This window comes from Artemia sp. Qi Xiang Cuo, chromosome 21, assembly GCF_049724085.1.
Source record: "Artemia sp. Qi Xiang Cuo chromosome 21, ASM4972408v1, whole genome shotgun sequence".
NCBI lineage: Eukaryota > Metazoa > Arthropoda > Branchiopoda > Anostraca > Artemiidae > Artemia > Artemia sp. Qi Xiang Cuo.
The window spans coordinates 24,919,532-24,936,758 of NC_142814.1; the positions used below are offsets into that span (position 1 = coordinate 24,919,532).

The 17,227-nt window shown below is 37.3% G+C and overlaps 1 protein-coding gene across 1 annotated transcript in view; it reads left to right on the forward strand.

Moving 5' to 3' along the window:
- Positions 1 to 17,227, forward strand: part of pum (pumilio) — a 116,966-nt gene that overhangs the window by 1,529 nt on the left and 98,210 nt on the right. Inside the window, exon 2 of the mRNA XM_089106858.1 lies at positions 6,667 to 6,874. Coding sequence (XP_088962984.1) covers positions 6,667 to 6,874 — 208 coding nt within the window. The remainder of the gene's footprint in view (positions 1 to 6,666; positions 6,875 to 17,227) is intronic.

Genomic DNA, 17,227 nt, shown 5'->3' on the forward strand with positions numbered 1-17,227 from the left:
AGTCACAGTAACCCTGGTTTACCAATGCGGCAGTTAATTTGAGATCAGCATTCAGCCGGAACCACTGGCACATAATTCCTATGTCGTCAGGGAACGGCATCGCCATATTCTGCGTGTCAACAAAGTGGCATCTTCGCCCAGACAAGTAGCCTAACTGTATGACCCGCCCAACTAATACTCTCTTTCCCCTGCCAACCGGTCTGTAAACGCACCATTCACCGATACGCAATTCCGATTTAACACCGACCTCTGCATTGGTTTGCGGCGACTCACGTAGTCCTACTCGTCGGCCCTGGACCATCACCCGTATTAATCGGTCACTACTCAGCTTCTCAGAGCTTTCCCTCAGAAGCCACAACAGCGTGGATTTTTTTATTGGTGTTATGGAGCCGTCAGAAGTCTTGATAAGACAAAACCTAGAATTCTTCAAGTTCGTCACAGGCTCACTAACCCAATTTTTCTCAACTTTTGTGTTTCACACAGTGAGCAATCACTGGCAAATCTTCAAAGATGCCGTCACTTTCCGAGCCCAATTCAGTGTCAGTCGCGGAAGCCTTTTTCTGCTTATCGGACAGAGTATTTTCCTCTGAGTCATCGTCTGAGTCACTGTCGTGAAGTACAGAAAGACGAACATTCGGTACTTGGTGACCGAAAGCAGAAAGTACGTCGTCGGGTATCAAGGCTTTCATTATTCGCTGGCTTTCAATACGAGCTCGCCCTAGCTCGAGCTTGATTTCATCGTCCCCGGGCAAAGAAAAATCGGAACTGACAGACACAACACCAATGGATCTAACTCGCTTGGCCTTGGGCAAGGACAACTGTTCATTAGAATATTGAGCTTCAAAATCCGTTATACTTTCATATCGACGAATTCGATGTAGAAGTTGGAGAAACGAATAGTTTATTACAGTACTCTAAGAGCTGGTTTGAGACCGCATCTTTCTAAAAAAAAATCTTCACATGGGTGGCTATTCATGTCGGAGAGTTTGAAAAGACGTTCCAGCCTAAGCCGTTTGAATCGACGAATGAGAAGCACTAGGGAATGCATATTTATCTCTAGGCAATGGTAAAGGTTTGTGGTAATAAAATTCTCGTTCAAAGCATAATGTCCACTTTTTAGGACCCAGGATCTCCAATGTCGAACGCAGTAAACAACACGACCAAGTAAAGATAACCTCTAAACAGGAGGAAGTTTGTCGTCGTAAAAAACGCGCCGTACGCTGTCCATAAGCCAAAGATAAAACTGTGTTCCTTCGCTTCCAGGAACACGCTGTTTCAGGTGTGCCGGAGGCACAGCCGGAGGCACGGAGGAAGGGACACCTGCGACGGTCAGTTAATTAGCCCCTTGCACATGCCTACACTTCTCCAGCCATTAAATGGTTGGGGTAGGGGTCAGGGGCGTAATTTTCTTTGGGGGGGGGGGGGCAACATCTCCCAGACCTAAATTTTCCCCCAGACCCCAGTTTACTCCACTCCCTTCCAGCTTAGATTTATTTTCTCCAAAAATGTTGTCAAAACTGAGATAAGCCTACATAATTCAAGCAGCCACTGAAACAGGTCATTTTTCTTTAGTACATCTTAATCTTTTTTATTACTATACGGCTCGTTTTTCAGTTTTCTCTGTCATTTTAACTTGATTTGGGAAAATAGCCTCCAACGTTGACCCCCGCCCCCTAGGATTTTGACAAAATTACGCCACTCGTTGGAATATGGATTTAGTTATCTCAGAATGTTGTTGCAAACCATGGACTGGATGACCTCTATTCCTTTTTGAATCAAAATGCTTGATCAAATACCTTCCTGGGACAAGCGTTAAAAAATGAGTGCATCATATTTACAAAAACAGTGAAATGGTGTGTGGAAACAGTGAGTGGAAAACAGTGAAATTATCTGAAAATTATCGTATAGAAGGGAGAACACCATGATAGAAAAAAAAAAAACAAGCCTGAGTCGAACGCAAGCCACTCTAATTCGAAGTAGAATGCTTTACCAACAGAACCAAACCTTTAATAATCCAATTTGATATGTTCGTGCTTGTACCTTAATTGCGTAGCTTATTAAGGGGGCTTGGAAGAGGAACATATGGAAGGTGTTTTTGAAAACCTCCGGTTAAGGGTTTTGGACCATAATTATTATAATGATGATATCGTTTTATACTTCCAAGCTTTTCTACCTAGGTAGAACAAAATGTAAAAAAAAGTAAAAGTGTTGTTTTAGTGCTATATCACAAATACAGATATTAGAATTGATAAACATCACGTAGATAATGAAAAATAGCTTTCAAATGAGCCATTAAACGTCACTGTAAAATGTACTGGTAGCCCACTAGTCCCAGCTTTTTCACTTGGTACATGACACCAAAAGTGCCGTTTTTAGTGCCATTTGGACTTGCTGCTGGTGGAATCTATAGGAAAGGTGTCGAAGGGGGTATATTTTGTTATGGGGAAGGGTGGGGGGCAACTGCCTCCTACATATCCATGTTTGCCCCACCCCGAGACCTCCTTTTGCCTCCAGCAGAAATTTAGTTTCTGCAAAAATAAATAAAAATCTTGTCAAAACTAAGATGAGCCTGCATAATTCAAGTATCCGGAGAAACAGGTCACTTGTATTTAGTATATCTTTGCCTCTGTGGTAATATATGGCTTATTTTTCAGTTTTCACTATCATTTTCACTTGATTTGGGAAAATTGGCTCCAACCCGCCCCCCCCCTCCAGGATTTTGACGAAATTACGCCACTGGATGTAGATATGAGAAATATCTTTTATATATGCTATTAAAAATCTGCCTAGATACCTGCGATACCAATACGCCCAATAACAATACGCGTGATATAAAGACGTCCGATACCGAATCAGTGTGCGGCCCTTTTCCCAGGGACTATGGAGGGTCATATCATCACCAAAACCAAAGATGTTGACCTTTGAACTACGTTGAAAAAAAATGACTATCTCAAAATTGTGATTGGATGACTTTGGGGGAGGGTGCTTTAGGGGGGCTAGTTGCCCTATAATCTTTTTGGTCACTTAAAATGGCACTAGCAATTTTAATTTCCGTTCGAATGAGCTATTACACACCTCTATATGATATTCTGGTCACCCCCTAGTTCTGCTAGAAAAAAAAAACAAAAAAAAAAAAAAAAACGGGAGATAGATCAGTGCTACCCATGCAAAAAAGTTATTTTCCTTGTTGCTCAAGGAGGTGGAGTTTAATTTCCTGTTTTAAAGCTTTCAACCATGCTGATTCCAATGGTACAATTTTCATTTTGATCTGACGCCGTTTTTATCTCAAAATTGTGATTGGATGACTTTGGGGGAGGGGGCTTTAGGGGGCCTAGTTGCCCTATAATCTTTTTGGTCACTTAAAATGGCACTAGCTATTTTAATTTCCGTTCGTATGAGCTATTACACACCTCTATATGATATTCTGGTCACCCCCTAGTCCTGCTAGAAAAAAACAAACAAAAAAAAAACAACAACAAAAAACGGGAGATAGATCAGTGCTACCCATGCAAAAAAGTTATTTTCCTTGTTGCTCAAGGAGGTGGAGTTTAATTTCCTGTTTTAAAGCTTTCAACCATGCTGATTCCAATGGTACAATTTTCATTTTGATCTGACGCCGTTTTTATCTCAAAATTGTGATTGGATGACTTTGGGGGAGGGGGCTTTAGGGGGCCTAGTTGCCCTATAATCTTTTTGGTCACTTAAAATGGCACTAGCTATTTTAATTTCCGTTCGTATGAGCTATTACACACCTCTATATGATATTCTGGTCACCCCCTAGTCCTGCTAGAAAAAAACAAACAAAAAAAAAAAAAAAAAACAAAAAACGGGAGATAGATCAGTGCTACCCATGCAAAAAAGTTATTTTCCTTGTTGCTCAAGGAGGTGGAGTTTAATTTCCTGTTTTAAAGCTTTCAACCATACTGATTCCAATGGTACAATTTTCATTTTGATTTGACGCCATTTTCGAGGGGTTTCAGTTTTTTTTTGTAAAATCACCATAAATTTCTTTTCGCAATGAACTTTTATTTTTAAGACAAATCGAAATAATAGTCATCACTCCTTAATCAGTATTACACGATATTTTTTTTTCACTAGGTAGTTTTTTTTCAAAACGCATTTTTTAACTTTCGGTTACAATAGGCTGTGGTCCGCTCTTTAGTAGGTTGCAGCTACCTTTGCAACCATGACAAATCATGACTAATCAAGTCCTTTTCAGAACCAAAACGAGAGCCAATCATTGAACTGAACCATTGTGCAGAAATGTTACCAAATTAAACGAAAAGAAAAATTAAGCAACAATCCTAAAATGCTTTATTTTTATACTTTAAAAGTGTCCTTAATCGATTTGCTTTTACTGTACCAAAGTCTCTTATATTGTTTCGTGTTTTCAGTAAAGCGCTACTTTTCTATAATCCTACAAACATAGGGAAATATAATTAGTTCGTTTATTTCACAGTTTATATAATTATCCAGTATGATCATTCCCTATCTCACCCATTATAAAAACCCGGACCGGGGTGCGAGTGCTCCAGAGAACGTTTTTGCAGATAGAAACATTATCGGCATCAGATCTTTTCACGGGTAGACAAGTCAGACGCGAAACAATCGGAAACAAGTGGAAACCCGCTATTACGAATAATGCATTTTGTAACCATTTCTCATTGATAGACGCAAACACACTGATCCACAAATGAAGAAAGAAGTGGGAGGAGCTTTTTGTTCGCACCGAGAACGAAGACCAGAAATGATCTGTGATAAGCTTACTGGATAATTATATAAACTGTGGTTTATTTGTACTAGTTTTATTCATATGTTAGACAGACTATGAAGCATTAATTTTTGTTCGTTTTAACTTTCAACTTCGCTCCTTACTTCCCTAAAAAAAAACGGTTTAACCGGTGAAACCGGTTTCTTTCGTTAGTTTCATTTAGCTTAGCGTGAAACAAGACAACAACAAGTGACAGAATTGATGGGAAACATATAAGTTGAGTTATATATTTTCACATTAGAGGGGGAGGGGTAAATTATTGAGACAGTTTTAAGTTAGACAACATTTCTTGCTTCATAATATGCAGAATAATTATACCTAACACATTTTGCATGCAGACCCGCTATACCGTACTCCCCTCCATTCGCCCCCCCCCCCCGCTAATGTAAAATATAGCCCCAATTTGTTTCTAAAGTATTATATTTTCATCATACTTAGGTATATTTATATACCTAATATAGGGACATATAGGGACTATGCAGGGTTGTGTCGTCACCAAAAGCATAGTTATTGGACCTTGTTCAGAAAATACATTTGTAACTGGCTACTATAAAACATTGAATTAATTCAAGTTTCTAATATAAAGAGTGAGAGCATTGAACTATATTTGGTGACGCTGAATTTTTACGAACAGGAGGAGGGGGGAGTTAGGGAAAGGAATAGTCATTTGGAATTGCAAGATTTAATTAGTTTTTATTCTATGAATTTTTTCCTCTTAAGAACATTTGATATCTTAAAAATCATTTTGCGAGCCTCAACGTCGACTGACCGTGTGAAAGATTTCGTAGTGAATTCTCTCAACGGAGTAATGAGACTTACTAAGGGGGGTGGGAGGGGAAGTATACTTGAGGGGCTCTTTTAAATATGCAGTTAAGGGTTTTGGATCATAATTTTTACAATGTTACCGTTTTATACTTCCAAGCTTATCCAATTCAGAAATGGAACCAAAAGTGCCGTTTTCAAACGAGCCACTGAAAATCTCTAAGAAGTTTTGGTAGCCCACTAGTCCTAGCTTTTCCGCTTGAGAGATGACACCAAAAGTGCCATCTTTCGTGCCATTTGGCACTTACAGATGGTGAAATTTATAGTAAAATGTAGGCATGAGAAATAGCTTTTATATGATCTATTAAACATCTGTCTACGATGTTTTGGTCGCCCGCTAGCCCCACCCCCTGAGAAATGGCACAAAAGTTCCATTTTTAGTGCCATATGGCACTTTCAGATGATGGGATTTATAAAAAGCACTTAGATATGAAAAATAGCTTTTAAATGAGCCATTAAACGTCTCTATGATTTTCTGGTAAACCGCTAGCCCTGAAAAAAAAAACGAAAAAAAAACGGGTTTGTTTCCAAAGTTTGACAAGAATACTAAAAACTTGGTAATTTTGAAACAACCTCAAAAAAAGGTTTTACAATATTACGGTTTTCAGGTATGAATATACCAAAAATAGATCCAGAGACCAAAAAATGCTGTATTTGGATGTCTTTGGTACTTAAACATATTTATTGCACAGGTTAAACTTCAGAGTAAAGAGGAGTGCCCACCCCCTTTTGTATTAAGTGTTTGCTTTGTGTACTAAGTTTGAACGTGACTTCTTTTTTTACTTTCACGTGACAAACTTTTTTCAATTTCGTACGAAATATGGGCTTGTAATTCCATAGAAACCACTGTGAGCTAATTCTTTAACGCATAATATGTTCAAAGAAATTGCACTCAAAATCTAAAAATCTCCTCGCCCTTTGAAAACATACAAAGCCGTAACCTCGCAACCTCTGACACATAGCCTTTATAATACTGAAAATAGATAGCTTCACACTCATGCAACAACCATACAATAGATGCGCAACCATGCTAGTGAATCTTTGCACTTGTTTTTTAACGTTTTATTTTCCAGATATTCAGAAATTCAGCTGGTGTTCAAGCGCAGAATGCTCCACAAGCGAATCCCCAGTTTCAGATGTTGGCACAACCACAATTCATGCCGGCACAGCAACAACAACAACAGCTTGCAGCTGCTGTTTCGGGGATTTCAAATGGTGCCCCCACGTTTCCTGGAGGCCCATACGTAATAAATCCTCAGGAGCAGCCATTCTTATTTACTGGTAAGCTTCTGTTTCATCTGTTTCATCACCAGTGCAACCCGACTGCTATAATCAAAAACTGAGCACATTTGATTACTTTACTTTTTTTTACTTTACTTTATTACTTTATTAATAAACACGATTATAACACTTCACAATTTACAACTGCTGCACTAATGAAAAAACCTAGGTTTTTGCTGACGCATAGTAAAACGGCTAGCCATTTACAAAACACACAAACAAACAACTAAATAAACAAAAACCTAGGGGAAAAAAGTAAACCAAACTCCTTCACATTATCAAATCCAAATTAACTTCTACCTCCAGACCTCCCTACCCCAGGACTTCCCACCCACCCGTTCCTACATACCATCTCCATTCACCCTACCACTCCATCCACCCATTCCTTCCTGCCACCCCCATCCACCCGTTACTCCCTGCCACCCCAACCACCCCTTCCTCATTAAAAAATAAAAAATATTAATAATAAATTGAATTAAATTCACACATTTATTGACCATTTTTTAATAAATATTCTTTTACCTTTCTCTTAAAATCCAAAAGATGTTCAGCCGCCCTAATGCTCACTGGTGAAGAATTCCAGACGGCAGTTCAAAGAAACTGCAATCGGAATCCTGATCTCGCACTATTTCTAAGATCAACCCACCAAATTTTCACTGTTCCTCGTATCATATGCATGAATATCACAGTTAGCACGGTAAATATCTCGAAAAATACTTGGGACTAGATTATGCACGCACTGGAAGACAGAAACTGCTGGTTGATAGTCACGTGTTTGACCCACGTTGAGCAAATTTAAAGCCCTGAAGCAAGCGCTTGTATCATAACATCTTTCACATAGTTGCCTATGATCCTCACTGCTTTGTTTGGAAGAATTTGAACTTATGTTTGAAAGAATTTGAAGTTGCTGTAGAAGTTGCTGCTCCAGACCAGACAACCATATGATATGTAAGGATAGATAATGGAGTGGTAAATCACCAGTAGAATCCGCTTTGGCAAAAAACGCTGAAGTCTACGGAGCATCCTGGATCTTATTTTTGGTGATTTCTCGGGAGGGGTTGGCCTTGGCCTGCATGATTATCTTAAGTCATCAGTAAAGAGCGAAGTGGCGAAAGAACTTCGAAAGGGACATATTCGGCTTGAAATGGAAAATTCTAGCGCCGTTTTTGAGAGCCGAAAGTGACTCGAGCGCAAACAGCCCCCTAATATGCCCTCCCAGTCCCCATTAAGAAACCCCATCTAAATTTTTGAGAAAGTCATTTTGTTAAAAATAGTCGAAAGTTTCAACAAGTATGCCTCTGGAAATGACAAGATCTCAATGTCCCTCGGACGGGCCGCAAGTTATGCAAGTTGCCCATTGTTGACGTAAAAGTTTTTAAACTTATAATATTATAAACTTATTAATCAGCGCCCGATTACCACGAAACTTTCAGAGATCGTTCTCTGGGACGAGGAAATTGTACATTTTTTGGGAGTGAGGTGGAGTACTAGGGGGCCAAGAAATGGGTAAACACTTTGTTCCTGATTAGCTGTATTTCAAGCAAGCTCTGACAGATCGTTTGCTATGCCGAAATTCCAGATTTTCCCATGAGTATGCTCTGGAAACAACACGCGAAGAGCTTGTATAGTGCTTTAAAAATACCTTTTTTCCAGTTCAATAGACCTTGTGCTTCACCAGTTGTCCTTAAGGAGCTGGGATAAATGTCAAACTTCAACGCAAAATGTGGGTGGCCTAGGAGAGGCAGCCTCCTCATCTACGGAATAATTTTTTTTCGTTTTAAGTTTTGATGTCACACTTCACTTTAATCTAACATTTTCATTTATTTATTTGTTTAATATAGCCGTGTGCCCGTGCGAACCGGGCTTTAGTGCAATGGCAGAATTCTCTGACGCTTTTGAGGATGCATGTCAGAAGGTTTTCTCGGGGGGGGGGGGGGTGTTGTAAACAAATATACACAAAATATCTTTTTTTAAAACTTTTTTTGGATCCTTAACACCTCTCTTTCTACCCCGCCCCCACCCTTCCCCAGTATCCTTTGCTGTTCTCCTTTCCCTCTATCGCAATATTTTGTAAATTATTGAAAAACAAGCTTATTTTCATTCTTCTTTTTCCTGTTAAGCTAAGAACTAGCTCTACGAAGAGAATATATTATTTAACTTAAAACTTTAAGCGGAATAAATGAATTTAAGCGAACTAAAAATTGTGAAAAAAAAAGTTGTCAACCTTAAAAGAGTAAACCAATGTGAGGGAGTTATTGCGAAACCTACAGAACTATGACATTACTTTCCTAAATTGCAACATATAGCCTAGGGTTATGAGAGCATCTGCACATCTAATATCGTATTCATATTGGTGGAAAGAAGAGCTTAATTGGTATTGCAAATACTGTTCACAAGGTCTGAAATGCATGCCTACGATAATAGAAAAAAGGTTGAAGAGAAAAAACATTATTTAATTAATTGCCAATTCTAAAGAACGAAGTGACTTCAGTTTACATAGAAGACTTTCAAGGAAGTTGCAACCAACTCGTCGTGGATTAGACTTTAAGGAAATTGCATTTTTTTTGTCTTTCGTAAGTTACACAGACTGTTCCCCAAGGCAGTATCCCGGGGGGGGGGTGAATCCCCCTTCCGAAATGTTTGTCCTACTCGTAAAGTTGTAACAAAATGAATACAAACAAATTTTGTATGCGTTTTTTGAAGATTATTTGTACCCCCTCCCCCGAAAAATTATTTTTGTCCCCTCCCCCCCGAACAAAATCCTGGATAAGACCCTGTTGTTCTCTTTTTCGTGTTAAAATTAACCATCAACACATTGGTTGAGTCGCATCAACCCGAAGCTCCAATTAAACTTGACTGCGATTATTGTTCCTCGAAATTTTCTCATGTATCACTATTAATTGGCCAAACATTCCTTGAGGCGCTCCAGTAGTTACTGGGTAATTATTTGCTACTTTGTGACCGCAGCTGGTACATAATTGCGGAAAAGGATTGAAAAATATCATTAACTTTTATGCTCCGATTGAAGAATTTTGGGACTTGCAAATTTACTAGAATATTGTATTGTTTCTAGTATTGTCTCGTGTTTTTACTCTAGGACTGACAGATGTAAAATTATCTGTCAATATTTTGTTGAAAATTCAAAATAAGAGGACTGTTGGTTGTTTACCATGTATGTACTTGGTTGTCTGGTCTTCGTCAGTACCACAGTATAAAGATATTGCAGTAAGTTTATCGCAGATAATTTCTGGCTCTTCATTCTCGGTGCGAACAAACAGCTCCTCCCACTTCTTCTTGCAATAGCGCGTACAAACAGCTCCTCCCACTTCTTCTTGCAATAGCGCGTACAAACAGCTCCTCTCATTTGATCTGCCATCAGCAGTCCAATTACCCTGGAACACGTATTTTGGCAGAAACTTTCTCAAAATGCCTTCGAAACCAACTTGAGACTTCGAAACCTACTTTTAATTCCTAAAAACATCTAATAATACCATTGCACTACTAATTACCGATTTTCATATATGTATTGGAATAAATTAATTTAAAATTAGTTTCTTCAAAATTTAGTTTTCCAACGTTGAAGCCAAGTTTCGCGTTCAAGAGAAATCTGACTTGTCTACCCGTGAAAAGATCTAATGTCGCTTATGTTTATACGTTTCTCTGGAGTACTCGCACCTCGGTCCGGGTTCGTATAATGGTTGAGATAGGGAAAGATCATACTGCCTGTACTTTATATACTGTGGTCAGTACAAACAACTTCAGCCAAAATATTTGACATTCAGGAAGATCTTAATCCCTTTTTCCCAAGCAGTCTTTAACCTTCCGCTGATCCGTGGGTTGGTTAACATAAGATTTCTTCGAACCAACAATTTAATATTTAAAATATTATGTTCCTTGGTTTTGTTATTTTCTTAGCCATCATTTCACCTTCAAAGTATTATTCCTAATCCTGCTGGTTTGTAGGCGTGAAAAGGCTTAAAAATAATGGTTTGTAACCTCTCAAATGGCTGTTTAAAGTTGGCACTGGTCAATACAGATTTGCTGATAACCACCTATGGTACATATAAAACAAACCTTTCTTTTATTTACAGGGTATATGTTTTGTCTTTGGGTGGCAGAACTACAGCAGGTCTCAATGTTATAATACACATACTAAAACTCGATTGCGCTATGTTGAATAGTGTTGTTTTCAAGAATAATGTTGCTGCGGTTAAAGTAGAAAATGAAGTTAGTAGCTGGTTTCGTAATGAATCGGAGTTGCGTAAGGTTGCGTTCTGTCCCCGTTTACATGGATCATTTTGATGGACTTTGTCCCGAGGTACGCTGCTAAGTCTATGGGAGAGCATGCAACCAAATGGAGAAGTTAAACTCTCCTAGACGTAGATTATGCTGATGATTTGAGTGTTTTAAACAAATATTTTAGCAAAATGAATGATTTTTCGATGTTTTGAGAGTTCAGGGCGCAAGAATTGACTTGAAAACTAATGTTAAGAAGGCTAAGTCGCTTAGACAGTCAATAAGTGAAGGGGAAGAGGTGATATTGGGTAAAGAGAAGATCGATCAAGTTGATAGCTTCACTTACCTAGGTATTGTTATTAGTAAAGATGGTAGATGCAGTGAAAAATTTTGGAATAATACAAGTCTGCGAACCAAGATTAAAATACTAGAAGCTACAGTGATGACTGTTGTCAAATGTATTCCAGAAGAATTGTCTTCTGTCAAATATATTCCAAAAGAATTGTGACCGCATTTCAAACAATAAGCTGTATCGACAATATGACTATCAAGTGGTGTAATTTCATCAAAATCTTGGGGGGGGGGGGCAAAGATGGAGCCAATTTTCCCAAATCAAGGGAAAATGACAGTGAAAAAGGAAAAATGAACCATATAGTACCACAGGGCAAAGGTATACTAAAGAAAACTGAACTGTTTCTCTGAATGCTTGAATTATGCAGGCTTATCGTAGTTTTCAATTCAATTCAATTTTATTCGAATAAAAAAATTACACAAACATCAATAACAATAAAGATCCTAGAAGATAACTTGTTAAGGACCAAAAAAAAAAAAAAAAATTAAAGTAACACTGAAAAAAAAGATAAAAGAATAAAACATGGGCAATTAGAGCAAATTTGTTAAAAATGGAAATGTTAAATTATATTATCAAGTTTTGTTACATTTTTATGCAACGTGCAGAAACTTGTGGCAAGTTCACCACTGGAGGGAATTTAGTTCCATTGAATAATAGATTTGTAATTAGGAGATTGCTGGGCAGCACTCGAAAAGCATTTATGAATTTTAAGGGCTCTTTTGGATGAGCGGAGACAATGGGCTTCCCAATTAGTAATATTATAAAAGGTTAGTAGTCGAGGTGGAAGATTATTGTGGAAAGCAGAACAAGTTTGACAAGTTTTTTTTTGTACAGAAACTGAATTTTAGCTGGGGGCAAACTGAGGTCTGGGGGAATTAGGTCTGGAGACGGATTTTGCCCCCCTCCCTGTTCCATAGCAAATTACGCTCCTGATTCTATTCTTTCTTACGCTAAAATGAGAGAAAGATTGAGATGTCTAGGACACGTTCTGCGGGTGAAGAATAACTGGCGAAGACTGAATAGATCGTCCTAGTTGGCCAACTGTCTAGAGCCAAACAGAAAGTAGGTCATGCCCGAATTTGGCTAAATTAGCTGTGTTAGCCTCAGGCGTCTTGGTGATGTAGTGAGTTGTTAGTAGTAGTAGTAGTAGAAAACTACATATTTTTTTTTTAATAAAAAAGAAAGATCAACTTATCTCGGCTTCCAAATATTCCTTGGGTAATCTCAATCTCCGTCGGATTGGATGGAATCAAATAAATTTGACATTTTTGAATGTCTATGATCAAATGTTGAGAGAGGAGTAAGATACTCGAATTCGGATTGTGTGAGAGAAAGCTAGTCTTAACCAGGCAAGTTTTATTTCGGTTTTCCTTCTACTAATTAGGTGTTTTGCTCATCTAAATAACAGCTTCTCCTTGCTTTACTGTAAAAGCATTATCACTTCGCAATTTATTATTATTTTTTTAATGTTTGTCTGCTTTTTTTTTTTTTTTTTTTCTTTTTTTCTTTTTGATCTTTAATAATAAAAATCCCACCTCCTCTCGATGACATAATAATCTTTTCCACTTAATTTCTAACTTTAATCTCACCTAAACTAATTTAAAAACAACAATTATTTTTTGAAATTTGGATTTGGGTAGCTAAACATAATTGACGAATACAAGGTATACTACAAAAAAAAAAAATATAAAAAAAAAAAAAAAAAAAAAAAATCTACGACTTTCAACGGAACAATGACAAATAGTAAAACAATGACAACACGTAAAAAAAAAGACCTAATCACTGAATTGACAATTAAATTTTCTTTTTTCATTCGTCTGCGATCTAGTTTTTTTAGGTACTGTGCTATATACAGGACACATGCGAGAAGTGAAGTTTGGTTAACGCTAAGGAAATAAAACAAAATAGGATGAAAATATAATAGTTCAGAAACAAATTTGGGCTATATATTTGCAAAGGGGGTGAGGGTATAGCAAAACATATATTAAATACGTAACCTAACCTAACCCAACCTAGTTACCTTTTAGTCCCTTTAAACCCCAAAAAACTAAAGTTTAAATATAGGTCCCGCAGCGAGAAACATTCTGTTTATACCTTACTAGTCAGCGGAAACATGTTTATCAACAGCATGTTTGACATTTCGATGATGTCTTTTATCGCGCATGTGTCCTGTATTTTAGCACAGTATTTTTTTTATTATTTTGAGTTCATATTTATTTTGTATTATCCATGTGAAAGGAAGGACCCTGATGTTGACTGCAATCATTATTTACCCCCCCCCCCCCCCTAGATACTAATGTCTAGATAAAATGTACAAATCCTTTGTTTAGTAAGCTCTGTCCCTTTTTTTCCAAATGAATGTTTATGGTGCTGGTGCATGAAATGCAAATGAGACATAATGAACCTTAATTTACCTTACAAATTAGTGAATCATACGAACAGCACGCTATAACTTAATGATTTTTTTTTAGCTCATTAGTAGAATACACCCAGAGATAAAAAAAATTTCATAGTCTCTATCACAGGATTGAACATTAAGAGGGCTGGGGCCAAGGCCGTATTCAGAGGGTTGGGGGATTTGAGCCTTTCCCCCCCCCCCCGAAATGTTCGTCTGGCTCGTGAAACCTTAACAAAAATGAATATAAACACATTTTTGACGCATTTTTTTTAAGTTTTTGTACCTCCCCCCCCCCCCCACACACTTGAAAAAAATTCTTTTTAATTATTTTGGGTCTCGCTTCTAAGTTAAGGAATATTTGAATATTTTAAATGTTGAGACGAAATAATAGATCCTAAAAATATTGTTGTTACTAGCTATGAATCTTGCAAACAATTATTTTTCAATTAAAACTGGTTATTCATCCATGAATCATTTCAAAAATCAATGTATATATGTGGCCATGTACAGTGCACTGTATTACCATTTTGATACCTTATATTAGCCTATCAAAACTTATCTGAAGGTGTTAACATATCTGATATAGTTCTGCGAACTACTGAATAATGCGGGTCAATTCTCTAAAGCTTTGATCTGCTTCTAAAATTGTTAATATCTATTTTCGAGGAAAAGGTGCTAATGAATCTCAACGTGTGCATTCAGTTAAAGTTTGACATATGAAGTCAGCATATTTATGTACTACATATTTCAAGCTCTCCAGTAAATCTCAGCCATTTATCCGCATATTTCCTTAACACCAGTTTATGTGCAACATCAATTTATCATGTACCAATATCACTTGACATCAATTTTTTAGTATTTCGGTATAGTAGATCAGTTTCAGTTGGTATCAGAGATCAGTAGATCTGGGTTGGTATCAGTAGATCAGATCAGTTGGTATCGTAGATCAGTATATTTTCAAACCGAGGGGTATTACATTGTCCATAGAATCTAAGTCAAGGAGAGTTTTACCTTCCCACTTAATACCTTGTTCTCCCAAAGCCTTTGCAGTGTTTCTTGGGACTAAACCATCAAAATAATTCATTAAAACGGGGGGCAGGATACATCCCTGCACACCTTGATTAAATACCAAACCAACTACTAACCTCACTTCCAAATTTAACCCAAGAAATATTATTCTCCTTCAGACCCTTAACTAAATATGTATGGTACAGCTTAAAGTATGGATTTTATTTAAATAACTAAAAACTTAAAACTAATAGAAATAGTCCCCGAAGCCGCGCCACCGATTTTTGAACGGCGGCGCGACACGGCACGTCGATTTTTCTGATTAAAAATAATAATAAAAATTCCACTTCACCAAGCGTGACCGGTACAAATGTGACCGGTACAGCCAGAACTTGACGAGCGTAAACTGCCACTCGCGGGATCTGATACTAGTATTGGACCTTGGGGTCCCACAGAATCCCGCAAATGGGCTTCTTCTTTGTATCTGCTGAAATAAGTTGTTTTATAAGGGAGAACAAACCTGCACCTTCACCATAGGGCTCCTGCGCCCTACACTACAGGAAGAACTAAACTGCCCTCTTTTCTTATCAACACGGAATAACCCTCCGAAATTATTTTCTGAAAGAAGTGGTCAAGTTATAACGTTTCAATTCAAAGTTTAAGGCTACCTCGACTTCAGTGTGCTCTGCTAACTGTGCAAAAAAAAAATGTAATTCATTTCTATAGATATATGTCTATGCTAGCTCTACATAATCCACCAAGCGGGAAACTACCGCAAATCAGCATTGATAAATAAATGAAACCCAAAACGAAAAAAATAACAATAAATAACAGAGTCAAACTCAAAACGAGCAGAAATTAACATAAGTTGGGCTCAAAACCCTATGCCTTCCCAAAACCCTTATGCCCGAACATAATTTTCACTTTACTGAAAAAATATAAATGTTTTTACTTTTATAACTTTAATAAATCAAATAATATTAACATTTTGATTACTAAATATCACTATATGTATATTAAACTGACAATGCATATTCATTTTTATTTTTTTCAGTGAAGTACAAATTATGTTCTGGACTTGGGATAGTACAGGGGTTTTGAGACCAACTCATGATAATTTCTGCTCGTTTTGAGTTTTACTCGATTATTTGTTGTCATTTTTGTTCGGTTTGGGTTTCATTTATATATTGATGCTTATTTGTGGTAGTTTTACGCTTGGTAGATTATTTGATTTTAATTTTGCTCATTTTTGGTTTAATGGAGTTCTTTACTTTTCTTTGAAAAAACTTATTTTTTGGAAACAGTTTCTGTTCGTTTTATATTGACATAGTCTTTTCAGGGAAAAAGAAAATCATACTTTAAATCTTTTCGTTTTTTTAAGAATTTATAGTTTGGCCTGCTATTTGTATGCTGGAAAACAATTTTCAGCAAAATTTAACAACATAGACCCTTATAAGAATCTGGACACAAATAGTAGTGTTTAATTTAGTTTCATACCTCCTCTAGTTGACCTGAAATGGAAAACTTGATAACATTCGCAAAAAAAATTGTTTACTTTCGTTGATAGCTAGGATACACTTACGCTATTTTGATTTGGTCAAATTTTAAGAGCAGAAGAAGCCCTGAAAGTTTGAACGTAATACCCTCAGTCGTTCTTGGGATACTGCTGAGATGCCTTATTGGGAATTAGCATAAACACTGTGCATTTTGATTTAATCTTATGGCAACATTAACTTTTTAAACATAAAGGCAAATGTGTGGGTGGGTGTGGGAGGGGGATTAGTTTCCCTCCAATCACTTTCGACTATTAAAAAGGACATCAGCCCTTTCTATTTTCAATCGAATGAGCCCTTTTCGAAGTTCCTACGACAACTCCTTCGATACGAAGTGCCCTGGTCTAAACAACAACAACAACAAAAAAAATGATACATTATACCCACATCGATCTCTACTATAACAATGTCAAGCCTTCCAATCACTTTCGATAATTAAAAAGGGCACTAGGCTTTTCGATTTCCAAACTAATGATCCCTTTTTGAGTTTCTACGACAACGCTTTCTATAATCACCGTATATGCCCCCAGGGCATAAATTACAACCCTTATTCTAAGGGCTGTGAGGGTGGTTGTCATCCTCTAAGACCTAATTTCCAGAACTTTCAGTTACGTTAAACAAAATGGCTATCTCAAAATTTTGATTGTATGTTTTTCGGGAAATGGTGGGCCTGGAAGGGGTGTTAGTTGCCTTCCAATCATTTTCGACTATTAAAAAGGGCACAAGCCACTCCAATCTTTAATTGAATGAGCCCTTTTCGAAGTTTCTACGACAACTTCTTCGATATGAAGTGCCCTGGTCTAAAG